Below are 27500 nucleotides of genomic sequence, written 5' to 3'. Positions count from 1 at the left end.
ACGTAAATGCATCTGGCGGTGCTGAATGTTGAGCCTCAGGTGGGCGAGCACAGCGCTGTACGTGATCATTAGGTACTGACACCTGTGCGGCCACCATGAGGAGTCTACTGTTAGGATCGGCAGTGTCACATCATCTGCACCGATGCTCAGCACCGGTGCCCCCCAGGCATGTGTGTGCAGGCCACGGCTGTGCAGCCCCACCCAGCTCCAACAGCATCATCATCAGTTGTCAGGACAAGAACCTGCTGCTCAACATCAGCAACACCAAGGAGCTCGTCGGGCGGAGGCATTCGCATCGAGGGGAATAAAAGTGTAGCGAGTCGGATGCTTCAGGCTCCTGGGCATCAGTGAGGATCAGCAGCTGTGACGCTCTGTGACCAGCACAGCGCGTCAGCAGGTCTGAGCTGCAGCATCCAGGACATCTACAGGAGGACGGCCCAGAGCATCTTCTCTGGTCCCACCACAGCCTCACGCTCTTCATGGAGCGTCCACAGCAGCAGATTCAGGGACAGTTTCTACCCACAAGCCATCAGGACACTGAGTTTATATCACAGTTTATATCACACACTGTACATGTATGTACCACTACCTCTGCACGACAGTCACTACAGGATTTTTAATATCTGTATTCATTGATTTTACTCTTTTTTATTAAGAATTTCATTGGATGGTTGCAGCTGTGAAGAACTATTATCTTAGAGCGCTGACTGTACGGCGGCTCGCGAGCTGTGAGCCAGCCTGACAGCTCTGGTACAGCTGAAGCTGCTGGCTGTGGGAAGCCTCCACACTGGATCAGACTGCAGGTAAGAACTGACAGGAAATGATCCAGGATCAGTGAAAGTTCATTTCCAGTCTGACCCTGAACTCCTGCAGCTCTCACAGCACAGTCGAAGGCGTCCCGACGCCGTCTCTATGAGTGTGCGATTAGAAACCTTTGTGTGACTCACAGCTTGAAGCGGCGCTCATACTTTGGGTTCTTGTTGTTGTAGACCGTGTCAGTTTGAATCCTGATGCTGCGCTGCAGGTCAGAGGTCACGGCCAGCTGTGAACACACGCACAAACAGGTCTTTGATATTTGACTGTCGCAGTAGCAGCTGATCAACTTACTGACATCCTCACCTTCACATAGGAGTCACATGATCTCTGGGATTTTCCCATCAGCCCTCTGGCCTCATGGACTGCAGACAGAAGAGAACAGGCGGAGGAACGACTGATCGACACTGAGCTCAGGACAGGAAGCAGAGTCGCTTCCACAACGACAGCAGCACGCCTGATTTGTTACGGAATAATATTTATTTCCACAAACATAAACTCGACATGTGAATCTGTCAGAGACCTCAGAGCAGGAGAGGCAGCCATCTTTGTTTTCAGCTGATCAAACGAACTCTTCTGTAAGTCTCTGCTTATCCACCATCGTCCACGGGGCTGCTCCGAGGTTCTACCTGTGTTTGAATGATTATTCTATTCTATTCTATTCTATTCTATTCTAACTGTTAGAAGGCCTCCTCTGATTGGCTGCAGCACTTACTGTGAATGATCAGCTGTTGCAGCTCTCTGGTGACTGACAGTCGCAGCTGACCTACAGAGAAAGGAGACAGCCGGAGTCAGTTGCAGATTTAAATCGATCGATCATTGATCGATTGATCGCACCTCTGCCTCTGAACGCAGACGGCTGGACCTTCTTCCTCCTTCTGGTCCCGGTCTCAGGAATGCTGCCCATGGACCCGGACCTGGGTCCAACCTGGGATCAGAACATGGATCATTCTGAGCTGGTCTCGCTTTATTCTTACTGATCCTTTTAGCCAATCAGAGCTCTACAAATGTCCCAGAAACCAACGAGGAAGGCCCGTGCCACCTTTAGCAGAGGAGATGCTGAACCGTGCAGTGAGAATAAAAGCAAAGACACGAGCTGTGATGACAGGAGAGGTGATGACGCCGCCGCGGAGGACCAGACAGATGTCATTACTGCGTTGTCATGGCGAGTGCTTCCATTTACTTACTTTCATTTTTAAGAAGTAATCAGAACAAACATGAAGCTTCATGTAAACCTTCATTTTGTTGTTTCTGCTAAGGTTGAGTTTCCATGGTAACCTTGTGTTGCGGTGCTATGAACTCTGGGTATCGCAGTGAGACCTGGACAGAGAACCCTCACACACCCACCTCGGACAGGGCTGGTTGCTGGTCCCGCTGTGGCTCAGTCAGACCCTGCACCAGGTCGAATCCGCTCGACCCAGTTAGGATCCGGGACTTCCTGATTAGAGCCACTCGGATTTCGGCTCTGCAGGACTGCATCTCGCCACCACACCGAAAAACAGAAGCAGGCGTGAACTGGTTTCTGGTCTGAGCCCTGTAAGAGTCAGGCTGTTAGAGTCTGCAGCGATCGATGACCGATCGGTGATTCTTTGTGACCTCCTCACCCTCTCCGGTCCCTCCTCTTCCTCTGCAGGTTATCCCGAGGGTCTCTGTTCTCCTTACAGTCTCCTCTCCTTCGCCTCTTCATTCCCTCCCCCCTCTTCCTGAATGGCTGCTGGGCCTCCTGGTGCGGGTGGAGGACAGCTCCATCACAGGGCCTACAGGAGACAGCAGAGACGATTCAAACCACCTGTTGGCCAATCACAATCATTCTCAGGGTCCCATTGCTCCGTATAAGGAAACACGTTGACCGTGGAGCAAACGGTGAAGGAAGTGGAGCAATGTGCTCGAGGACAGGGACGGCAAGAAAAGCAAGACTTTACAAAGAGTCCAACAACAAAAAGTGTTCAAAGAAAGAAAAGAAATAAGTGATGTCGGCCTGAAGTAACGAGGTGAAGATCGTTTCCCTTGAAACACTCGAGGTTCGAGGGAAGACTACTACACCCAGAGATATATAGACTATAGTCTACAGATATATAGACTATAGTCTACAGATATATAGACTATAGTCTACAGATATATAGACTATAGTCTACAGATATATAGACTATAGTCTACAGATATATAGACTATAGTCTATATATCTATAGACTATAGTCTACAGATATATAGACTATAGTCTACAGATATATAGACTATAGTCTACAGATATATAGACTATAGTCTACAGATATATAGACTATAGTCTATATATCTATAGACTATAGTCTACAGATATATAGACTATAGTCTACAGATATATAGACTATAGTCTATATATCTGTAGACTATACAGATATATAGACTATAGTCTACAGATATATAGACTATAGTCTATATATCTGTAGACTATACAGATATATAGACTATAGTCTATATATCTGTAGACTATACAGATATATAGACTATAGTCTACAGATATATAGACTATAGTCTACAGATATATAGACTATAGTCTATAGATATATAGACTATAGTCTATATATCTATAGACTATAGTCTACAGATATATAGACTATAGTCTACAGATATATAGACTATAGTCTATATATCTATAGACTATAGTCTACAGATATATAGACTATAGTCTACAGATATATAGACTATAGTCTATATATCTGTAGACTATACAGATATATAGACTATAGTCTATATATCTATAGACTATAGTCTACAGATATATAGACTATAGTCTACAGATATATAGACTATAGTCTACAGATATATAGACTATAGTCTACAGATATATAGACTATAGTCTATATATCTATAGACTATAGTCTACAGATATATAGACTATAGTCTACAGATATATAGACTATAGTCTACAGATATATAGACTATAGTCTACAGATATATAGACTATAGTCTACAGATATATAGACTATAGTCTATATATCTGTAGACTATACAGATATATAGACTATAGTCTATATATCTATAGACTATAGTCTACAGATATATAGACTATAGTCTACAGATATATAGACTATAGTCTACAGATATATAGACTATAGTCTACAGATATATAGACTATAGTCTATATATCTGTAGACTATACAGATATATAGACTATAGTCTACAGATGTATAGACTATAGTCTACAGTTATATAGACTATAGTCTACAGTTATATAGACTATAGTCTACAGATATATAGACTATAGTCTACAGATATATAGACTATAGTCTACAGATATATAGACTATAGTCTACAGTTATATAGACTATAGTCTACAGTTATATAGACTATAGTCTACAGATATATAGACTATAGTCTACAGATATATAGACTATAGTCTATATATCTGTAGACTATACAGATATATAGACTATAGTCTACAGATATATAGACTATAGTCTACAGTTATATAGACTATAGTCTACAGATATATAGACTAAGTCTACAGATATATAGACTAAGTCTACAGATATATAGACTATAGTCTACAGTTATATAGACTATAGTCTACAGATATATAGACTAAGTCTACAGATATATAGACTATAGTAGACTATTGTAGACTATTGTAGACTATAGTCTCATATTATCTATTTATGTTTGTAATGTTGCTAACAGCAGGGATAACGCGAGCCCTGATATCTGCCATATGTGAGTGTGTGAGTGTGTGTGTGTGAGTGTGCGTGTGTGAGTGTGTGTCTGTGAGTGTGCGTGTGTGCGTGTGTGAGTGTGTGTGTGTGAGTGTGTGTGTGTGAGTGTGCGTGTGTGAGTGTGTGTCTGTGAGTGTGAGTGTGTGAGTGTGCGTGTGTGAGTGTGCGTGTGTGAGTGTGCGTGTGTGAGTGTGCGTGTGTGTGTGTGCGTGTGTGAGTGTGCGTGTGTGAGTGTGTGTGTGTGAGTGTGCGTGTGTGTGTGTGCGTGTGTGAGTGTGCGTGTGTGAGTGTGTGTCTGTGAGTGTGCGTGTGTGTGTGTGTGAGTGTGCGTGTGTGAGTGTGTGTCTGTGAGTGTGTGTGTGAGTGTGCGTGTGTGTGTGTGTGTGTGAGTGTGCGTGTGTGAGTGTGTGTCTGTGAGTGTGCGTGTGTGCGTGTGTGAGTGTGTGTGTGTGAGTGTGTGTGTGTGAGTGTGCGTGTGTGAGTGTGTGTCTGTGAGTGTGTGTCTGTGAGTGTGTGTCTGTGAGTGTGAGTGTGTGTCTGTGAGTGTGTGTCTGTGAGTGTGCGTGTGCGTGTGTGTTTCGGTCTTTTGTCACAGGCTGTTAGGGTTGGGCTTCTGAAGTGACCAGTTCACGTCGCCCCGTGTCATCGAGCAGCTCACCGGCCCGGCTGATCCGACTCCTACTCGTCCCTGGACCGTTATCAAAGTTTTCAAACAGGTGGAGCTCAGGCAGAATGAAAGAGACAGCGGGGGGTCAGCTTCTTCAGATGTAGGTGAATTTAAAATCTCAGGCCGTGTTTTTAAATGGATCTCGTTCACAGCCCATAATGAGTATCCAGGCACATATGGAGGTTTGTATAAGAATGACCTGTGTGTGTGTACATGGCTTTACTCGGGTTGGTCATGTTCTTTCCACTGGTTCGTGAGCCGACAGGATGCGTGTAGAGCTGCACGCCATCACCATTAATTCAGGTCAGATGTTCACAGAGGTTAGCATGTGCCCTGTGCTGGGGGCATGTTTCTTTGTAAAACACGTTTCATGCACAGAGGACAACAGATGGGAACCTGGCACCGTTACACTACACGTCTGGGCAAACTAACTGCTAAATGGCGGATAGGTCAGGTACAAACCATCGGCAGGATATCGTACTCCTGCAGGAAACTGATTGGAAAGACACATTTCATATAAGGTGGACTGAGAAAGTAACTCCAGGGTTCAGCCTGCATTTTCTGTACGACCAACTTTGTTCACGTCTCAGGTTTCAGAGCAGTTTGGATTCTTTGCTCAACAAATCTGAATTTTTTTCTTTCTTTTTCAAACTTTAGATGTTTTCCTGGAGCCCTTTGAAGTTACAATATTCCTGATGTTGAGATTCAGTCTCACCTTTTTCTGCTGCAGAGAGAAGCCGAGTCCATCTGTCCGACATACAAACTCTCCAGCTAACCAACCTGACTGTCCAACTGTGTAACAGCTAACTAACCTGACTGTCCAACTGTGTAACAGCTAACCAACCTGACTGTCCAACTGTGTAACAGCTAACTAACCCTAACGACTGACCTCCAGAGCCAGCAGAAGTCCAACGTCTCTCCTCTTTGTCTCTGTTTGTTTCTTCAGCTTCTCTGAAGGAAAGGAATTCAAACAGCTTTGAATTTTAACCTTGTCAGCTTCCAGCAGGCACACCCACCTGCTTCCTGTCTGTTCTTTCAGAATAAAAGCTCCTGCTCAACCTGCTGTACTGGAAACATCTGTCTCCTCCTTTTCAAACATGTGGAAGAGCACGAGTCTGTCCAATCAGAGCAGCTCAGTGAGTTTATAACGTGCAGCAGTGGCTTCAGGGCCTGAGTCACAGCACAGAGTTTTACTTTGGAGGGCCCTGCCTGATTTCCTGTGTGGTTGAGATGAAATTCACATTCAATGTCACATTACTGCCTGCTGTACACACACACACACGTTAGTCATTAACGGGGGGGTCAACATGTGGAAGCAGCTCCTCCAATCAGAGCGCAGCATGTGATTAACACGGTAACCACAAGTATGTCAGAGGGAGGAAACGAACCACATGACCTGAAATCTGTGGACACGCCAATGGCTTCAACGAGTTCCCAGTGCTGAACTTTCTAAGAAGAATGTGGAGCTCAGAGGTCAGAGGTCAGCACACAGATGGCTGCAGGAGGAGGAAACAAACGCGTCTGCGGTTCATTTCAAACATAACGAGGAGCTCGGCGTCCACCAGACATGCCACATCTCAGCCACACACGGCGCCTCTGGACACTCAGTTTGTCCCAGCTGTCACAGTGCAGGGTCTGGATGATGTCACAGAGAGCGGGTCCCCTGATGCAACATTCAGTTTGGTACAGTGGGCAGACACGCTAACGTGTTCATTTAACCAAAGAAGCCACCTGAAGACATGTTCTGCCAGTCTCAGCCCTTATATGGTCGTCTCAGGCACAGAAGCTCCGCCCCTCAGCTGACTGTCTTCAGGCTTTGGTTGGCATCATTGTCCTCTGTTAGAACGAGCGTGGCTGTGGCCTGGCTCTCCTTCTCTGGAGAGGCTAGACTGGATAAGCACTCCGCTCTGTGACTGTCCGGCTGTAAGTCCCAGTGCGACCGAGGCCGTGCGCACTCGTGAACTAGCATCAGTCAGAGTTCATGTTCTGGTTCACGTCACATCTGCAGCTCGGTGTCACACAAAGAAGCATTGTTTTGAACTGTGACTCATGCTAAGCTGCTCAGAGTCCAACAGTAAGAATGGAAATAAGGGAACTGTGTCATGTGTTGGTTCAGACTGAGCGTGCTCAGAGCGTGAGCTGCAATCACACTTCAGTCCTGAGGTGGCGCTGTGACCGACTCCAGCTAAAGCCGATCAGATCAGCGCTCTCTCTCTCTGAGCCAGGGTCTCTCGCTCCTCTCGGCAGCAGATGGCCTCTCTCTCTTGCCCTCGCCCGCCCTCTTGCTCGCCCACTGGCAGATGCTCTCTCTCTCTCTCTGAGGATGACAGAACGTGCCAGGCGTCGTCGAGCAGAGAGGCAATAAAGTTTACAGTGATTTGAATTTAGAATTTTTGAATTTTGGCGGCCGACAGGTGAGTTATTGATTACTGATATCAGCGTGCGATCACATGGTCATGGGTTAAATGCTCAGACTGTGGATTCACATTAGAGCATTTTTATGAAACGTCTGAGCTGCTGTTTGTGTGTCACGCTTCTTCATGGAGCTGTTTCTTTATGTTCTGGTTGTTTCATGTTTTGCTGCTGGAACTCGTGATTGTACCAACTTTGGGGATGAATTGTTCTGTTTTCTGTTTGAACAAATAGCATCATCAGGTTTTTGACTGTCAGGCTTCAGAGCTCAGTCGTGAGGCTGTGCTGTCACAGTGACATGTTCAAAGTTGGTGTTGCTGGATTGAAGCAAAGATGACCTCTGAACTTTGTTCTCCAACGTGGTGCCTTTAAAGACCAGCTCAGTGTTTGGAACGAATCTGTTTCCTCTATCAGCTCCTGACTGACAGTAAAATCTGTCAAAATGTGTGGTGCTGTGTCAACACACCAACACAACCAGCAGCTTCAGTGGGAGCACCTGCACAGGTCTGAGGTTGGGCAACACGTCAGTGGAAAACAAGAACAACCCGCCAAGTGAGCAGCTGGTTTCCTAGCACAGGTTCACACGTCACTGAGGAGGATCTGCTGCTAATGAACCAGTTATGGTGCCATCGTAAACACCCTAAAAGGGTCAGAGGTCAGGAGGTCTGACACGTCACTACAGAGGTCAAGTGTTAGGGATCTGTCACTGCTGAGGTTATATCCGGTAATGGGCAGGTGTCTCAGGAAAGGTTTGAGGTTTAGAGTTCAGTGAAGTCACTGAGGAAGTTCTGGGGACACCGTAAAGGAGCTGGACAGGGGTCAGGGGTCAGGAAGGGGTCACTGAGGAGGTAAGCAGAGGAATAACCTCAGACTGTGTTTGTGTTCTAGGATGATGCTGAATGATCGGTGGACCATCATGAACAACAGCAGCTCAGAGCTCGACAGCAAGCGGCCAAACAAGCACAAGGTATCTCCACGTTAGCCGTTAGCAGCTAGCTGGCTCAGACAGGAGAGTTAAGTCGTGTTAATCTGGAGTTAAACTGTCAGATCAGCGCAGGAGTAATCTTCAGCATATGTCGGCTTTACTGCAGATTACACCCTGCAGGAGCATGCAGGATTTACTCTGAGGCGATCTTCACGCCACTTCTAACTAGAGATGGCACGATACCACTTTTTTATGTCCGATACCGATATCATAAATTTGGATATCTGCCGATACCGATATGAATCCGATATAGTGTGTTTTAATCAATAAAACAGTTTTTTTAATATCTTGCTGCTTTTTGTATAAGTTCATACTCAAGTTTAAATAAACAACAACACTAAAGCTATTCTGTTATACCTGTATGTAAAAAATACAACAAAATATTTCATAGTTCAGCAAAACTGATCAATCTAATGAACTTAAACCTGCTCCATCCTCCCTATTCTGGTGTTTTAAAGAGTACTTAGCAGAAATATTAAGCAACCTAACTAATAGGGCTGCAAACTCCCAGCAAAAAAAATAAATAGGGAAAACCCCCCCCCCCCCCCCCCCACCCCCCCACCTCATGATGCTTAATTGATGTAATCAAATTTAATTTGATGCAGGGGGAAAATGCACAGAAATAAATTATTTTTCAAGAATAATTAAATAGATTCAACATCTTTCTTCTACAGAACTGCAGACTGCACAGATGGTTCCCAAAGGAAAAAGTACTATAGCTTACTAGGGTATATTAGACTTAACAGTTACTATATACAGTAATGGACTTCTATACATTTTACATCAGATTAAAACTTTGGTTGTAAGATTCAGATAATTATTTATTAAAAGCTCGACATTTTAAATGAGAATAAGAAAGAAAAGTATGTCTTTGTGCCCCCTTTTCCCTGTTCATGCCCTATCGGCCCCCCTGGCTAAACTTTGCTAGATCCGCCCCTGCACAGTTACGTCAGCTGTAGAAAAAGATCCTGGTGTAGAAATAATATTAAATAAATTCTAACAACAGCTGATCAAGCTTAAACGTGCTGCTGTTGTTCAGCCGCTGGTTTCCTCTTTCTGGTGCAAAGTGAGACAAAAACAAAGAAGAGAGACGATCAGCTGATCATTGATCAGTTTCATGATTGAAGTAGCAGCAGGAGAGAGAGAGAGAGAGAGAGGCAGTCGCTCCATATATCTGTTGTTAAGCTTAACGTGGGAATGCTTTACAAACATTCAGAGATGAACTTACACACTTGCTTTACTTCTCTCTGGGAAAACTTCCTCGGAGATGAAATGCTGGTTTGAGGCTACAAACACACACAGCCGCTCTATCACGTGACCACACTGTTGCGACGTGCTACGGTTATGAGCCGAGTTACGCCGTGTAGCAAGTTTTGTGAGGTGCTTTTGTGATATTTAATGGATCGATTACATTTTTTATTTCTCTCCGATATCTGATCCAGTAATTTACGTCAGTATCGGACCGACACCGATACGTAATATCGGCTCGGTCCATCTCTACTTCTAACTCTCACACACGCTCTGACAGGAAGCTGCACACAAAATGCACTGCCCTAACACGGAGCGTCATGACTGCCGCCGCCATGTTGGTTTTGATTTCAGGAAGTGACCACATTTGGATGAGAGAGTAATAAACTACCAGCAGAGGCGGGCAGAGTAGCCAAAACATTGTACTCAAGTAACTGTAGCGCTACCACAACATGGTTTTACTCAAGTAAAAGTAAAAAGCAGCCGTCCAAGAAATTACTCGAGTAAGAGTGAAAAAGTATTTAGTAAAAAAGGCTACTTGAGTACTCAGTAACTGATCATAACATCTGATTTAATGTTTAACAATGAGATAATCAGACAGACACATTTTAAAGACTGAAAAGCAACAAAAAAATAATAAATCTAAGCAGAACAAAGAAATATTAGGGTAGGTAGACATTATCTACCCCAGTATTTATATATTACTTCTGTCACAGCAGATAGAGTAACATTAACACAACAAGTCTGACTTATAACCTGCAGGTTTGTGTCTGTCGCCTGCATTTTTGGTTAAAACGAGTTTATTACTCATTCACTGATGTTACTCACACTGAGTAGCCAGAATAAGAGTAGTGATACTTCATAATAATATTACTCAAGTAAAAGTAAAAAGTACAGTCTAGTAAAACTACTCCTAAAAGTAATTTTTTCTAAAAAGTTACTCAAGTAAATGTAACTGAGTAAATGTAATTAGTTACTACCCACCTCTGCCTAGCAGCTAATGCTAACTAGCCTGGTTGTCAGACTTCATCACACAAACCCACAGATACCTGCTAATTAGTAAGATCCAATCACAATCCAGCAGCAGGAGATTCAGTTCCTGTCACATGACCCTGAGCTGTCGTCTTCTGGCTAATGTTGCTTATGCTAGTTTGTCTGCTAATCTGGACAGTCCTTATAGGGTGAGGTTGGTAAACTCTTACAAACTCTCAGTTCTGATCCAAATCACGTTATCAGGTAATGTTACGAGCTATCTATCAACAGCTGTCTGTAACTTGGCGTTTGTCTGTGTGTGTTCGTAGAAGGTGTGCAGCTTCCTGTTATGGTCCGGTGGCACGTTGGTCATCATCGCAGTCATTGTTGCAGCAACAGTTGCCATCTTGTACCTGAACCACTATCCTCTACCCTTCATCAGCAGGTAACACACCTATACATGTCTCTCTTTCCTTCCTTCTGCCTGTTTAAATATAAATCTGGGATTGTCATGGTTACAGGGGGGAAGTGTCCTCATCTGTAGTTTCAACCAATCCCAAAGAGTCTGGGCCCCTGGTGACAGTGTCGCGTGTTGCAGACGGAGAGCCAATCAGCATCTTCCTGGACCCAAACTGTCCGGACTTTAGTGAGCACTTCCTCCGATGGGAGGTGCTGCAGAGCTCGCTGCTGCGGGCGCTGACCAATTACAATGCAGATGATTGGCAGGACCACGGATTTGTCCAGAAGCTGGAGGAGGAGCTAAAGGTGTTATTAGGCCACACCCACAACCTGAGACTGGAAGCTGATTCGCTGAAAAGAGGCCAAGGTGTTCTGGACCAACGACTGGACAGACTGCAGAGTGAACAGAGCCGCATCGTCAAGGTATGAATCAAAGTAATTAAAATGTATGAACAATTCAAGCGTACAGCTCTGCTGTCACTTCAACATAAATGAAGACAGAAACTAAACAGCAGTGACGTTTGTAGGGTTACTGAAGTTGGGCTAGCTGGTAGATAATGATGTGCTACGTGTGGCTAGCGACACAGCTATGTTAGCATAAACACAGTGAAGCTGGAGGATGAACGCCAACTTTTTCTCCACTGGATAAAAGTTAGCGTGAAGGTTCCTGATGGTTAGAGACAAATGCAGTCGCATGGCAGGATGCTGTAAAAGGACCAAACTCCAGTCAGGAGAACAACTGAGATAATCCATCCACAATACGAGGTTAGTCATCAATATACTGCTGCTGAGCTACAGCTACATCATTTAAAACTGAGCTTTAAAATGAACAGTGATGATGAAAACTGAGAGAGGCCGACAGCGATCACTGACTGGTTCAGATTGAAAAGAACAAGATACAAAGCATTACAACATGTTAAAAAGGCAACAGCCTTAATAAAGTCAGAGTAGTTTGGGCCATAGGATACTATAGAAACCAGCGGGGGGGGGGCTGGCATCAACCTGAAGTCCACTGTCATCTTCTTTCCTTTGGCAGCAAGGCAAAGCTAGGTTGTTGTTACTGGTCTTATATTACTAAACAGTCCCTCCCTCTTTGTGTACCTGTACAGGTGATGTCTGATAATCACTCAGGTGTGTTGAAGTTGGTGGCAGGTTTCAGTGATTCTCTGCTCAGCCTGCAGAGGGAGACAGAGAGTCTGAGGAGCCTGAAGAGTGAGCTGAGCAAAGACAGCACTCTCACAGGTAACACACACACACACACACACACACACACACACACACACACACACACACACACAGAGGTGAATCACAGGTAGATGTTCTACATTTCAGAATAATTTCCATCATCAGCTTTTCTCCTCCCCGTCCCTCGGTCCTGTCCGTTCTCACCATGATTACTTAAAAAGTAAAATAAATAATAAAGATTGAATAAACTATGAAAATCACGTGGACGAGTACACGAAAAGCCAAAATGGTCCGTGTGGGAAAACAAATCTATTGGGACAAGTTCTGGACGGTGTCAGACAGGAAAGAAAAGCCCAAAACTGCAGGATTGTGTGTTTTTGGCTCAGACTGCCTCCTCGTGTTTGTGTCTTCATGTTATCGACGAGCCTTTGTATGATAACAGATATCTAACACACTCACTGACCTGTGAAGCAGTCATCACTGACTGTACATGCAGACCTGTTCATTTCAGATGACACACAAATAAAGAAGACAAGTAGCTCACCTGAGTCCAGGTGTGTCTGACAGGTGGACAGAGTGACCTCCACAGACACACCTGTGTTGCTGATGATGTCATTTCCTGTCCCTCAGCTGTCAGACCCAGGGACTGCAGCGACATCCTGAAATCTGGTGTCTCTCAGGATGGCGTTTACTCCGTGTTTCCAACCCACGACCCCAATGGCTTCATGGTTTACTGCGACATGAGCACAGATGGAGGAGGCTGGACGGTACACACACACACACACACACACACACACACACACACACACACACACACACACACACCCTAGGTGCTAATTCGTTTGTCAGCCTGAGCTTGTTAGACACCTGCTTCGGTTTGACCAGCTTAGCACACAGGAGACCTGCAGGAGATCCTGTCACACCCAATGTTCCCTCTAAGCTGCACGTCTCTGCGCACAGAATAAAATCTAACCTGAATTGAAATTAAAATTAAAACTTTAATAATTCTGTTCTGCAGTGTCAGTCAGTGACTGGCTGCTCCCGTATGTGTTCAGAACGATGCCACCTTATCCCAAAGTCCAGCCAACGATGCGATTCACATTCGTATAAACGCAGCTAATCCACGTCGCTGACAGGCTATGACAGCGTCCTTATGTGCGACACCGGTGTTTTAGCAAAGCGGCTGACGTGGAGTGAAGTTAATGACAACGTGTCCAACCATTGGAGATGTGAGCAGGACAGACGAACAACTGACGGACAAAGTGTGGACTTTATACCAGTTTTTAAATTGTGTTGATCGTAAAACCAGAGTTATGATAAAATATCTGCAATGTTTGTTTTTTATCCTGAATACTGTCGTTGTTTATATTTACTGCAGGAAGAAACGGGAAAAACGCTGTTTTATAAGGAAAACGCTCGAAAGAGAGAAAAAACAACCCCCCTCCAGCCTTTCCTATTGGTGGAAAAATGCACCATGTTGACCAATCACAAAATGATATGGCAACGTGGCATTTAGTTGTTAAGAAACGGGGGACGTTTTAGGAGTGACGGCGGAGTGGCACAAATAATTTGTGTGGCATCAGATTTGATGCAGAACAGCTGATTGTTCTGTAAATAGTTTGAAATGTTTGTTTAAAAAACGTCTTGGCTGCATTTTTAGGTAAACAGCTGCAAAAACTTTGTTTGCATAACTCAGTTACTTTTTTGAAGAAGTAACTATATAATTAATTGCCCAACATTGGTCATTATTTACTGTATTTGCAGACAGAGTTACAGACTCTCTCCCAGACCACAGACTCATGATACAGTCAGAGCTTTATAAAAAATAAATAAAGTTGTGTTTTTAAAATTGGAGTTCAAGTTGTTTTTACTTCCAATAGTGTGAACATGCTACACATGAACAAGATTGTTTTAATTTTCATTGTAAGTGGGCTAAAGCAGTTAATTAAAAGTCGTCTAACATAAATGCTGTAATTTGATTACTTTAATAAACATGTGACTTGGATGATTGGATGCTGGCGTGACCACAGTGCACACGTCTGCTGTCGCTCACAGTGGTCCAAGCTCAGGGAGTTTGTGTGTTCAGACACATGAAACATTAGAGGCAACGTTGGTCACACCTCATCAATCACACCGATTAATTCTATCAGCACGACTGTTTCTTTAATAATGTACCTGTCAGAGGCTTCACACCTGTGTGTGTGTGCACAGGTGATTCAGAGGAGGGAGGACGGCTCGGTGAACTTCTTCAGAGGATGGGAGGCTTACAGGGACGGATTTGGGACAACGACCGGAGAGCACTGGCTTGGTCTGACACACACACGTTGGTTTTGCTGTGTTTGTGGGGGCCATTACTCACCGAGTGCACACAGGAACCTGAACTTTATCCTTCTCAGCTGAAACAACGGCACACTGTTATCCAGTTTCCTCAGATTTGTTTGAGCACACGTTGGACACCATGCTGAGATATTTCAAGCTGTCAGCTCACAGCTCTTTGAGAATCATCCTAAAATACTGTTTAGATGCTTAACAAAGAAAACATTCCTGTAAACATGGTCAGGTACCAGAACTGGAGTGGAACTGAATAAAAAAGTAATGTCCAAGAAGAACTTCAGAAAGCTGGATTAATGTTTTAAATCGAGAAAACGAGAACTAAAGTTCTTCAATGGATGATTTAGGAGAGAAAGAGAAATATTTAAATAAAAAACACAGAAAAACTTGATACAAAACTTAGCAGTACTTCATTAAAGTACCTCAAACTGGGTGTATTAAAGCTTCAGCCCAGTATGGTGTTGAACTCTTTATTCTTTGTATTTATGTATATTTCTGAGTTGTTTGTCGGGTCATTTCACATCCAGATGATTAAAGAAGGGTTTAACCCAACCACCTCTGACTAGCAAAAACAAACGTCGTGATAGGAGCTGATGACGGTTGGGCTGGTTTCTAATAAAGCTGATCGGCAACATCAGCAGCAGCTTCATGAAATGACACCTTTAATCTTCTACTTCAAGGATTTTCACAGTAAATCTTTAACCTTTTCCCACAGCCAGGTGGGAAAGTTTTGTTATTATTCTTTTTCTAATTTCAGGTGAGAGTAACGTGTTCACAGGTGTTTTTGTGGTTTGTCATGTAACCGAGTAGAACTTCAGGTAAAATGTTGATGGTCCCGTGGTAAAGCGGTGAGACTGGTCCTCACAAAGACAGAGTCCAGCACACGGTTTAAAAAGCAGCACAGTGACACCTGGCTGTCTCTCGCAGGTCTGCAGAGGATCTACTCGCTCACCAGGTCAGGTGGTTCCGAGCTGCGTATCGACATGGCAGACTTCGATAACGCCACGGCGTTCGCTCAGTACTCTGAATTCTCCGTTGGTCGAGACTCCGTGAACCCCGAGGAGGACGGATACCCGCTGACCGTGGACGGGTACTCCGGGACTGCAGGTACCACGCGGTAACACACAGTACCACAGATTACCACACAGTACTGCACAGTACACAGCCGGGTATTTCTCTGCAGGTGACTCCCTCCTGAAGCACTCGGGGATGCGCTTCACCACCAAAGACCGCGACCAGGACCAATCAGAGAACAACTGTGCGGCGTACTACCAGGGGGCGTGGTGGTACCGGAACTGCCACACCTCCAACTTGAATGGGCAGTACCTGAGAGGAGGCCACGCCTCCTACGCTGACGGTGTGGAGTGGTCCAGCTGGACTGGTTGGCAGTACTCGCTTCGCTTCACAGAGATGAAGATCCGACCCAGACCGGAGTCCTGAACCTGGGCCGAGAGCTCGTGATTGGTTGTGACTGTAGATGGTTAGAGTCTGTATGAAACTCCGCCTCTATAAGTACAATTGTAAATGATGGTAGACAGAGCGTTGATGTGTTACTTACCTTTTTTGTTTCATCAATAAACTCATTTGACAAGACCATAATCACTCTTATCGATCTTTACGACGTGGTGTTAGAGGTCACGCTCCTCTGATGGAAGCAGGGGGGTTAGCACTGGGTGGAGGTACTTCCTGTGATGGGGCGCAGCATGCATTGATGCGAGTGTTGTAGAGCAACGTGAAGGTGAAGGTTAGTCGGTGGCTAAAATCACTGTACATCAGGGTCAGTCTTTAGGAGCCATCCTCGCAGGAAGTGACCAGCAGCAGGTGAATCCTCAGGTGAAGTCACGAGTGGGAGCAAAGGAACAGTTCCACTACTGTGTCACACTGTTACCTAGGCAACGGGAGCCTGGAGTTACCAACAACGCGCATTCACCTGCGTGGTGGTTTGTCAGAGCGACTTAAGTGGGTCAGCATCTTCCTGCCACGTTACCTGACACGGCCGAACTTTAAAGGTTGTTACACACCGAATGCGTTGGGTTTTTGCAGAAAATTCATCCTCAAAAAATGCACTGTGAAAAGAAACTGGATGTGGGTTCATCCAGTTTTCAGGAGAAAGCAGCAGCAGGGAGGATTATCTCGTTTGATCTAGGAGGTCAAAGTAAGTCAAATGTATGTATACAGCACTGTCATAGACAGAAATCACCAAGTGCTTCACAATAAAACCACAAATATAACTAAATAATATAAAACATGAGGAAATTCATTACAAGCTTGTTTGTATAGAAATGTGTTCAGCTGCTTTGTAAACGAGTCAGTGGAGTGTGCACAGCGTAAAGACGACAGCCTCGGCGCCTGACGACCCACGCGGGGTTTGAACCCAGTACGTGGGACCGACAGTGACCTCTGACCTGACCTGAGTGCTCGGGAAGAAACCTCAAATTTACCAACGACCGATGAGGAGAAGCCAAATCTGGAGTAACATGTGACGTCCTGTTAGTGCGGCAGCGTTGTGTGCAGTCTGAACAACGCTGATTGGTTGAAACCAGTAAAAAGACGTTACAGAAGAAGTGAAAGCGTGAAGAATCACCTCAGCCTCTGACACCAGCACAGGTTACAGATGTTTGCACCGTGACTCTCACATAGACTCAGCTCTCAGATATGACGCCCACATTTGTGATGGAGGAGCCTAAAAAACAGATCATGTGATCGCGAGCAATAGTTTCTGTTTTAACTGGACGATATTATCATTTAACCATCGTTTGATTTCTGACACAATTATTTAAAGAAGACAATTTCTAAAAGTCAGAAGCTTTGAAAGAACAGAATAACTGAATGTCATCAGCATGGAGATGATGATAAATACTACTGTCTGATAACTTGGAGTAGAGGGAGTATATAAGGAAAAAGAGAATGGGAGCTAAACAACACCAGTAATCCCAACAAGTCTTTGAGCCTGTTTACCATCATACTGTGATCAACAGCATCAAAGGCAGAGGAGAGACCCAGCATAACCAGTACGGAGTACCAGAGTCTGCTGCCATCAACATGTCACTACACAGTTTCACAGCAGTTTGTGGAAACCAGACTGGAAAATGTCCAAAACACTGTTTTTCTCCATAAAGTCGTTCAGTTGTTCTGCAACTGTTTTTTCTCACATCTTTGACACAAATGGTGATTTTGATATTGGCTGTGACTGTTTGGAAGAGATGGGTCCAAATTTGGTGTCTTTAATGTTGGCTCAACAACAGCTTGTTTAAAAAGCTGAGAACTGAGCCAGTATAAAGAGAAGTATTGATTATTTCCACAATAGAGGGGCCAACAGAGTCAAACATCCAGGAAGGAGGAGGTACAGGGTGGGCCATTTCTATGGATACACCGTAATAACATGGGAATGGTTGGTGATATTCAAGTCCTGTTTGTGGCACATTAGTATATGTGAGGGGCAAACTCCTCAAGATGGGTGGTGACCATGGTGGCCATTTAGAAGTCGGCCATCTTGGATACAACTTTAGTTTTTCCAATAGGAAGAGGGCCATGTGACACATCAAACTTATTGGTAATGTCACAAGAAAAACAATGGTTTGCTTGGTTTCAACGTGACTTTATTCTTTCATGAGTTATTTACAAGTTTCTGACCACTTATAAAATGTGTTCAATGTGCTGCCCATTGTGTTGGATTGTCAATGCAACCCTCTTCTCCCACTCTTCATACACTGATAGCAACACCGCAGGAGAAATGCCAGCACAGGCATCCAGTATCCGTAGTTTCAGGTGCTGCACATCTCGTATCTTCACACCATAGACAATTGCCTTCAGATGACCCCAAAGATAAAAGTCTAAGGGGGTCAGATCGGAGACCTTGGGGGCCATTCAACTGGCCCACGACGACCAATCCACTTTCCAGGAAACTGTTCATCTAGGAATGCTCGGACCTGCACCCATAATGTGGTGGTGCACCATCCTGCTGGAAAAACTCAGGGAACGTGCCAGCTTCAGTGCATAAAGAGGGAAACACATCATCATGTAGCAACTTCAAATATCCAGAGGCCTTGAGGTTTCCATTGATGAAGAATGGAGCCACTATCGTTGTACCCCATATACCACACCAAACCATCACTTTTGTTGGTCCAACAGTCTTGGAGGATCCATCCAATGTGGGTTAGTGTCAGACCAATAGCGGTGGTTTTGTTTGTTAACTTCACCATTCACATAAAAGTTTGCCTCATCACTGAACAAAATCTTCTGTGTGAACTGAGGGTCCTGGAGTTTGTAAGGGTGCCATTTGTGAGTAGCTAATATCCGCCGAAGGGATGTTCGACTAATGCCACTCTCCAGTGACATGCGACGAGTGCTACGCTGTGGGCTCTTGCTGAATGAAGTGACAGTTTTCTTGCGTCCACATTTTGGCAAATCCAACACTGAACCAGCTTCACCAAACTTAGCAAGCAGTTTGCTAACTGTAGCATGGGAGATGGGTGGTCTCGTAGGGTGTCTTGCATTGAAATCTGCTGCAATGACCCGGTTACTGCGTTCACCAGATATGAGAGAGTGAGTGGTGTGGACCCAGACACAGACAAAGATGCATGAGAGTGTTTAAAGCCTTTATTAACGGTTTAACAAAACCAACAGGAAAACGACCCTCAACCTAAACTGGGAAAACGAACTGTAACATAACACGAACCAGAAACAAGAAACTAGAACCACCTGGAAATACGAGGGGACGGAGAGCAGTGGTTACACCGGGGATGGAGAGCAGGAAAAGGAGCACAGGAGGGAGACACGGCTCAACCTAATAAACATGACGAGACAGGGAGGAAGCAAAACAAAATACAAGACATGCACCTTCAAAGTAAAACAGGAAACACAGAACACAGGGAACCTCATAACAAAACCTAAAACTAGAACTGAGGAAATACTAAAGAGCTACTGAGACAGAAACGGTGATTAACCCAACAACCATAATGGAACCAAAACTCAAACACTGGGTCACTGACCCAGGACCATGACCGTACTCCAACATTTGCAGTCTGGACCGCGGTTAGCTTGGACATTTCCAGATGAAAGAAGCAAAACAACAATAAAGCACTTTCTTTTCACAGTAGTGTTACAGACTGATTTCTCTTAGTGCCGAGGGGAGAGTACGGGGAAATGATGCAGTCATATGGAATACATAAATCTAAGTAAAGTCCCACTTTGTGCCCTTTGACAGGACGAGGAAACATGGTTTATCCTGCTCTGCAGACTGGTCCTGCACCGCACAGGAAGCAGTCCATAAAATCAGTAAAGGAAAAGAAGCTGCAGAGCGAGTGCAGCAGGAAGGACAAAGAGTAAAATCCCCCCAGGATCATTCCCAGTCACACGATGATGCTTCCTGGATCTCGGCATCTGAGTTGGTTTAAATGAGAAAAAATAAGTAAGCTGGAATCTAGTAAGTACATTTACTCTATACTGTACTTAAGTAGTTAAGTAACTCACAGGTGGCCTGCTTTAGTTGTGGCTTCCCTTTAAAGCTATTGTTGCTTCACTATAGCTTATATTTACTTTTTATTATCTGGCTGCTTATGTTACTGTCGGACTTTTATATAAGAAAGTCACCCAGCTGTGGATGTAAGTACAACTCAAATGATCAGTTAGTTAGTTTTTGATTTCCTTTTTGGTTTTAGACAAAAACAAAGAACTGGATCGAGAGACTGGGTCAGACAAACACCTGAAAAATGTAAAAAAACCCAAAAAAAACAGATGAAATGTTGTTTTTATTTTGTTTTATTTCATCATCGAATGATTTGCAGAGAAACAGTCAAAAGGCAGCCCCTCCTTCAGCAGAAGGACACAACGATGTGTTTGTAAATGTTCCTCCTCCCTCAGGCGACACAAACATCTGTTAATCTCAAATTCAATTCAATTCAATTCAATTTCAATTCCATTTTATTTATATAGCGCCAAATCACAACAAAAGTCGCCTCAAGGCGCTTCATAGATACAGAGAAAAACCCAACAATCATATGACCCCCTATGAGCAGCACTTTGGCGACAGTGGGAAGGAAAAACTCCCTTTTAACAGGAAGAAACCTCCGGCAGAACCAGGCTCAGGGAGGGGCGGGGCCATCTGCTGCGACCGGTTGGGGTGAGAGAAGGAAGAAATCTTTAGGAACAACTGGTTTTACATTACACCAACATTTCTGTGTAATTACATTTAAATAATAGTAATAACAGTAGTATGTGTATTGTTAAAATGTGTTTAGACACAAGTTTTGTTGTGAAAGTCCAGAAACCAGACGAGTGGCCTGTGAAATGGTTAAAGTGTAGTTTATAGTTTCTTCTCTTCACCAGGACACATGAGCTTTGTCACAGGAGGTCAGTGAAGATGGTCACCTGCAGGTTCAGGCTCATTGCATCTCCAACCCACATCCACTGCCACTGTACTGAAGTTAAAGACTTTCTTCAGGCAGTCATGGAAACAAACCATCTATAAAAGTAAGTAAGTAAAATTTATTTATATAGCGCTTTTCACAGATAAAAATCACAAAGTGCCTTACAACACAGGAAATGGAAATATCAAAACAACAGTAAATAAAACAATGTAAAACAATAAAACTATAAATATGGAAGCAGTGCTTAAACAATGAAAAAAACACAAACTTTGTCCAAAAACCTCTCATGTTTAACTGTTTTCCACTTTTTCTTTGGTCATTTTAGCCTTTTTGTCCAGGGTGAAGGGAGTATCTGCCACCAAACAAGAAGACAGCCGCATGTAGCTATGATGATGTTTGCTAGTTCACCTTACATGCATTAATGTAATAACGTGGTTAGCCTACTCAACGTAAATTACACACGAACAACATTAAGCTACTCACGCAGAGAAGAACGGCTGCTGCTGCATCATCATCCTCATCATTTCTGCTACACTGGCAGGGCTAGGGGCCAGGACTCTCCTCTTCGGGTTTTTGGGGGATGTTGCTAACTCCGGGTCGATAACAGGCACCACACCCGCAGTAGATGTGCTCGGTGTGAGGTCTCGCAGCAAGCTATCAAATACGGCGCATTTCTTGGCTTTTAAAAAAACGCTATGCGTCGCCAGGTGTTTCATCAGATTTGAGGTGTTACCTCCTTTGACAGTATCACAGTATCAGCTTAAAGCACTTGTTGCAGCTGCTGAGTTTGCATCTTTTGCTGTGAAGTACAGCCAGACTTTTGACGCTTCGCCTTGGGCGTTTTTAATCTGTAGCTCTGCTCTAAAAGAACGTACGTACCTGGACCCGCCTACTATCCTCGGAAACGTAAAATGATTGGCTGGAATCCAAAGTGTATCACAGCTCAGGAAAAAAAAGCACCAAAATGTGCGCTGCTTTTCGGTCTGGTTACTACCGTTTATTTCAGAATAGGTGCCATAATAAGCGCCTTGAGGCGACTTTTGTTGTGATTTGGCGCTATATAAATAAAATTGAATTGAATTGAATTGAATAATGGCACCGGATACCGGTACCCGTCCCTAGTCCTGCCTCGTGACAAATATGGCCAATGTGATTGGCTGTGCCTTTCAGGGAGCTCTGTTTAGTTTTAGCAGCAGCAAGCCTGCGCTGCGAGGAGGAGAGGAGGACGGCAGCAAAGAGGAAGAACCCGGATATAAGAAAGTGTTTTTCAAAGAAACCTGTAAGTCGCTTAAAGTCAAGTTCACTCATAAAATGTGTCACAATAACGTTACAGGCTGTGCTAGGCTTTGGCCCACATCAGTCTAAAATTGTATGTACCCATTAATAACGTGTTTGGGAAACTAACTGCACAGCAGGCAGCACTATTAGTTCTCTCAGTCTCAGAGCAGCATTTATAATTTTGATTGAAGCTGTCAGAGAAAATGGCCTCGAGCAGCCAAGATATTAGTTTACAGAAGCTGTTAAAATTATATGTCTAACGTTAAAATGTTGGTGACACAATGATCTCATCCTAATGGCACTGACATATTCACAGGGTTAATATTTGAGACAAAATGTCATGAGGTAGTCATGATTTTGCAAATATCCCACCTTGTAGTGCAATTTGCAGTTTTAAAATGCACTCAACCTACAAACATTACTGATGAGTCAAGATCTGCACAAAGTGACAGAAACACTGAAGCAGCTCCACATTTTATTCTTATTGTCATGTTTGTCCTGTTTGTCAGCTGACAGAAGAACCAACACAGAGCTCAGAGAGTAATGGTGACTCAAGATCACAGGTGAAACTGGATGATGTTGGTTCATGACTGTATTTGAAGCACATGTGTGACTGCATGTATGTGAATGTCTCACTGTTATTCATCAGGTGACAGAGGCAGCTCTGCCATGTTGTAGCTCAGAGGTGAAGAGGCGAGGTCACAGGTCACAGGTGACTGATGATTTGGTGCTGTAGATTAATGAGGGGAGCAGACATGTGTTTGGCTCCTTCACATAGAGGACATTGAGTTGTTGTGTGGGGCATGTAGTCCATGTCTGTTGCTGTAACAGTATTGAGACATGACATGTTGAGAGTAAAACATCCCAGCTCACTGATCTGATCGGGGCAACAGTGCCTAAAATGTTGCTGAGAGATCTTTTACTTTGTGGTAATCTTAGATGAGTAGTTTTATGGACAAAAACCAGCAGATCATTCAGTGTTCCCTTAGTGCTAATGTATCAGAGATGTTGGTGTAACTGAAGTAATGTTGTTAAGTCCTTAAAGTCATATTCTTTTATTGTCATGACTGTATTTGAAGCTATTTTTATTTTTGTATGATACCTGATTTATATGGAATATGGCTGAAGTAAACTAAAGTCTAAAATACTTAGTCAGTCATTTGTTTAATAGTAATTTAACATATAAAACTATGAATTGTAATTTGAAATGGTTTAAAAGCATGCAGAATAGCATATGTACGCAAGTATATTTCTCCTTTTATCAAGAAGCAAAGACAAAAAGGGAAAAAAAGAAACGGGGCGGGGCTCGGTGGTTGAATCATCCGTCCCCACCAATGCCAAAACCAAATCTACGCCCTTGTACTGTGTACTTGCGGGAGAGAGGAGCCGAGGGTGGTGTGTGAGAGTGGAGGAAGGCGGTCACAGGTGGAGTTCAGCTTGCAGAAAGGGTTAGATGTAGGGTTAGGTGTAGATCAGCAGCGTGTAGGAAGAACAGCTGAGGGGCAGCTACACAAGAAATCTCGCTCAGAAACAAAATCTCGCGGTAAAACTATTTTTTTCCTCTCACAGCCAATCACAGCGCAGGGTCCCGCAAGCTTCAATGCAACAGCCAATCACAGTTAGGGTAGGCGCTGCGGCGTGATGACGGAACGATAAGGAAAAAAGCCGTGCTGTGATTCGCGGGAAAAGTGAAAAATGGCGCCGGAGTAAGTTTGAAGTTTAGCGCCGCGGAGAGCAGCAGTAGCAGACAGACAGACAGACGTAAGGGAGGCAGACAGGCAGACGTGAGGGGGACGGACAGAGACAGACAGACAGACACCCTGAAGAAGCATCGACTCAACGACCTTCTGTCCTGGGATGCCAGCAGCGGGAGGACCGGCAGAAAGGAGGCACAGCCCGAATCAATGCAGGTATCACGGCTTGCCTCTCTGCGCTGACCCGCTCTGATTTAGCCCTGGGATTTAGTGTGGCCCGTTAGTTCAGCCCGGGGCACAGAGCTGTTGGAACCCTTGGATTTAACCCGTGTCAGTTCATCACTGTGTGCAAGTGTTTTTCTGTGAGCTGGCCCTCTTAACGTGAGTTATTACGGGCTGTTACTGGGTTATCGTTCAGGATTTCATGGCCCGGTTTACTCGTTATTCCGGTCGGTTATCGCGCTTCATCAGCTCTTTTCCGTTAGTTAACCCGTTAGGGTGTGGTGGGTAGTTACTGGATGGTTAGAGCTCTGTTAACGGTATGTGATGGGAGGACGCACTGCGCATGTCAGCCCTCCTCCAATCCACCGCGCAGTTCAGGAATGAATCACAGACCGTCTGTCTGTCTCTCTGCAGGATGTATGAGGACCTGATCGAAGACTTCTGCGGTCTGGAGCATCAGGTGTCTCCAGGGGGCGGAGGGTGTGACGGGGGGCGTGTCCCCGAACCTGACGGGGTGGAGTCCAGTCTGAGCGTGGGTCAGTTCGTGCTCTGTCGTTGGTCAGATGGACTGTACTACCTGGGAAAGATCCAACGGGTAAGCGTGTGCTCACCTGACACCCACTGCAGCGTCATCATGCTCATCGTGATTGGCTGAGTTTCTGTGTTCTGATTGGTGGATAGGTGAGTCCCCCTAGGCAGAGCTGCTTCGTCACTTTTGAGGACAACTCCAAGTTCTGGGTCCTCTGGAAGGACATCCAGCACGGTGAGACAGACGGGTGGAGTGAGAGAAAGCTAGAGAGGGCGAGACAGGTGCTTCATGTCTGTGATCTGCTTCTTTTGTCCAATCCTAATGCAGCTGGAGTACCGGGGGAGGAGCCTCGTTGCTCCATGTGCCAGGAGGTGGACCCAAACTCCAACACCCAATCAAACCAGATCCTGATCTGTGGGAAGTGTGGGATCGGTGAGTCTGACACACACACAGGAGCAGTTTATTACGAACACTTGCCTGTGGGCTTTCTGCAGGTCCGACTGAGGGTCACACCTGCGAAGCTAAAACTGACTGTATGGTAGGACTGGGCGATATGGCCCAAAATTCATATCTCGATATTGTTTAGCTGGACGGCGATATACGATATATATCTCGATATTTTTTTAAAGGTATAAAGTAAGAAGAAAAAGAGAGTTCTTAGTCACACTGTGTCCCAGGTCTCACACAGGCACTTTTATTAACATACAGCGCAGATGTACATGAAAAAATTGCTCAGAAAAAAAAGAAATTCTCAACATTTGTTAAATAATAATGCTCATTTATGCTGTTAACGTCATTTTAACGAGATTAACGCTGACAGCACTAAAATAGTAATCTCCAAATGTTTTCTTTTTAACGAGCAGCTCCTCTTTGATAGCTGCCGTGTCCGTCTTGTCGTTGCCTGCAGGTGAAGCGATGGGGGGGTTGTGTTCAGTGAAGGAGAGGTGAGGCAGAGTGACGTTGCGTAGAGACAAAAGTGGACGAAAGAGAGGCAAACTTGCAGTTCCACAAGTATAATTGTAACGTAATGTGTATAAAAAATATATCGATATATTTAAAAACTCGATATATCGCCCAGCCCTACTGCATGGTGTTAGGGGGTGGGATTTATTGGACGGGCTCGCAGTGACATCAGCGTTTTCTCAGGAGGTGGAGCTCCTCCATAACTGCTGATACTTCTAATGTGAATGACCTCTGACCTTTAACAGAAGCTCAGAGTGAAGCTGATAGTAGAAACATTAGAGCAGACTCTGTTTGCAGTAAAGGCAGAAATGCTTTCTGATGATCAGACTTAAGGTCAAAGGTCACATCAGGATTCACCTGAATGAATCAAGCGCCCGTGACGATGACTGAGTGCTCTTTGTTTATCTGTTGCCATGGTGAATCCTGGGTTCTGACCATCACCTGTCTGTCAGGTTTCCACCAGCAGTGTCACATTCCTCCAGTAGAGGGCAGCGGCGCCCTGACTCCGTGGTTCTGCAGACGCTGCGTCTTTGCTCTGGCGGTCCGGGTACGATGCTTCTCACCTGTGTGTCTCTCTCTCTCTCTCTCTCTCTCTTACCCGTGTGTGTGTGTGTGTGTGTGTCTCTCTCTCTTACCTGTGTGTGTGTGTGTGTGTGTCTCTCTCTCTCTTACCTGTGTGTGTGTGTGTGTGTGTCTCTCTCTCTCTTACCTGTGTGTGTGTGTGTGTGTGTGTCTCTCTCTCTCTTACCTGTGTGTGTGTGTGTGTGTGTGTCTCTCTCTCTCTTACCTGTGTGTGTGTGTGTGTGTGTCTCTCTCTCTCTCTCTTACCTGTGTGTGTGTGTGTGTGTCTCTCTCTCTCTCTTACCCGTGTGTGTGTGTGTGTCTCTCTCTCTCTCTTACCCGTGTGTGTGTGTGTGTCTCTCTCTCTCTCTTACCCGTGTGTGTGTGTGTGACTCTCTCTCTCTCTTACCCGTGTGTGTGTGTGTGACTCTCTCTCTCTCTTACCCGTGTGTGTGTGTGTGACTCTCTCTCTCTCTTACCCGTGTGTGTGTGTGACTCTCTCTCTCTCTTACCCGTGTGTGTGTGTGTGACTCTCTCTCTCTCTTACCCGTGTGTGTGTGTGTGTCTCTCTCTCTCTCTTACCCGTGTGTGTGTGTGTGTGTGACTCTCTCTCTCTCTCTTACCCGTGTGTGTGTGTGTGTCTCTCTCTCTCTTACCTGTGTGTGTGTGTGTGTGTGTGTCTCTCTCTCTCTTACCTGTGTGTGTGTGTGTGTGTGTGTGTGTCTCTCTCTCTCTTACCTGTGTGTGTGTGTGTGTGTGTGTCTCTCTCTCTCTCTTACCTGTGTGTGTGTGTGTGTGTCTCTCTCTCTCTCTTACCCGTGTGTGTGTGTGTGTCTCTCTCTCTCTCTTACCCGTGTGTGTGTGTGTGTCTCTCTCTCTCTCTTACCCGTGTGTGTGTGTGTGACTCTCTCTCTCTCTTACCCGTGTGTGTGTGTGTGACTCTCTCTCTCTCTTACCCGTGTGTGTGTGTGTGACTCTCTCTCTCTCTTACCCGTGTGTGTGTGTGACTCTCTCTCTCTCTTACCCGTGTGTGTGTGTGTGACTCTCTCTCTCTCTTACCCGTGTGTGTGTGTGTGTCTCTCTCTCTCTCTTACCCGTGTGTGTGTGTGTGTGTGACTCTCTCT

The 27500-nt window shown here is 44.8% G+C and overlaps 3 protein-coding genes across 11 annotated transcripts in view; 2 read left to right on the top strand and 1 right to left on the bottom strand.

The window, feature by feature from the left end:
- The window catches only part of LOC102795066 (regulator of G protein signaling 3-like), a 28737-nt gene extending 22566 nt beyond the window's left edge, over positions 1-6171 (bottom strand). For 3 of the 5 annotated variants that reach the window (XM_087849592.1, XM_087849594.1, XM_087849595.1), the window contains exons 1-7: positions 5885-6171; positions 2418-2570; positions 2161-2347; positions 1651-1741; positions 1529-1579; positions 1120-1178; positions 948-1042 (exon numbers count right to left, since the gene is read on the bottom strand). In XM_087849592.1, coding sequence (XP_087705718.1) covers positions 948-1042; positions 1120-1178; positions 1529-1579; positions 1651-1741; positions 2161-2347; positions 2418-2570; positions 5885-5916 — 668 coding nt within the window. In that variant the 5' untranslated portion in view covers positions 5917-6171. The remainder of the gene's footprint in view (positions 1-947; positions 1043-1119; positions 1179-1528; positions 1580-1650; positions 1742-2160; positions 2348-2417; positions 2571-5884) is intronic. The other 2 variants (XM_087849593.1, XM_087849596.1) reach the window with 2 other exon arrangements.
- Positions 6172-6573: 402 nt separating this feature from the next.
- fibcd1a (fibrinogen C domain containing 1a) lies at positions 6574-16351 on the top strand. 3 transcript variants are annotated; one of them, XM_006809353.3, is made up of 9 exons: positions 6574-6649; positions 8470-8548; positions 11116-11231; positions 11308-11668; positions 12355-12487; positions 13061-13197; positions 14642-14738; positions 15689-15868; positions 15945-16351. In XM_006809353.3, the coding sequence occupies exons 2-9, from the start codon at positions 8471-8473 to the stop codon at positions 16199-16201; spliced, it is 1359 nt and encodes a 452-aa protein (XP_006809416.1). In that variant the 5' UTR covers positions 6574-6649; position 8470; the 3' UTR covers positions 16202-16351. The 3 variants fall into 3 exon arrangements, with proteins under 3 accessions (XP_006809416.1, XP_035772109.1, XP_035772110.1); XM_035916216.2 differs by lacking the exon at positions 6574-6649 and adding an exon at positions 6714-6852; XM_035916217.2 differs by lacking the exon at positions 6574-6649 and adding an exon at positions 7176-7583.
- Positions 16352-23976: 7625 nt separating this feature from the next.
- The window catches only part of phf19 (PHD finger protein 19), a 10668-nt gene continuing 7144 nt past the window's right edge, over positions 23977-27500 (top strand). For all 3 annotated transcript variants that reach the window (XM_087849616.1, XM_087849615.1, XM_087849614.1), the window contains exons 1-5: positions 23977-24317; positions 24738-24918; positions 25005-25086; positions 25180-25284; positions 26268-26362. In XM_087849616.1, the coding sequence (XP_087705742.1) occupies positions 24265-24317; positions 24738-24918; positions 25005-25086; positions 25180-25284; positions 26268-26362 (516 nt within the window). In that variant the 5' untranslated portion in view covers positions 23977-24264. The remainder of the gene's footprint in view (positions 24318-24737; positions 24919-25004; positions 25087-25179; positions 25285-26267; positions 26363-27500) is intronic.

Source organism: Neolamprologus brichardi, chromosome 12 (genome assembly GCF_056152115.1).
Source record: "Neolamprologus brichardi isolate AB-2024 chromosome 12, ASM5615211v1, whole genome shotgun sequence".
Taxonomy (NCBI): domain Eukaryota; kingdom Metazoa; phylum Chordata; class Actinopteri; order Cichliformes; family Cichlidae; genus Neolamprologus; species Neolamprologus brichardi.
This window is presented reverse-complemented; position numbering and strand designations above follow the sequence as displayed.

Coding starts and splice junctions, on each gene's coding strand:
- fibcd1a (XM_035916216.2), top strand. CDS start 6,737: ATGCCACATCTCAGCCACACACGGCGCCTCTGGACACTCAGTTTGTCC. Junction 12,488..13,060: donor CAAAGACAGCACTCTCACAG/GTAACACACACA, acceptor CCTGTCCCTCAG/CTGTCAGACCCAGGGACTGC. Junction 15,869..15,944: donor CGGGTACTCCGGGACTGCAG/GTACCACGCGGT, acceptor ATTTCTCTGCAG/GTGACTCCCTCCTGAAGCAC.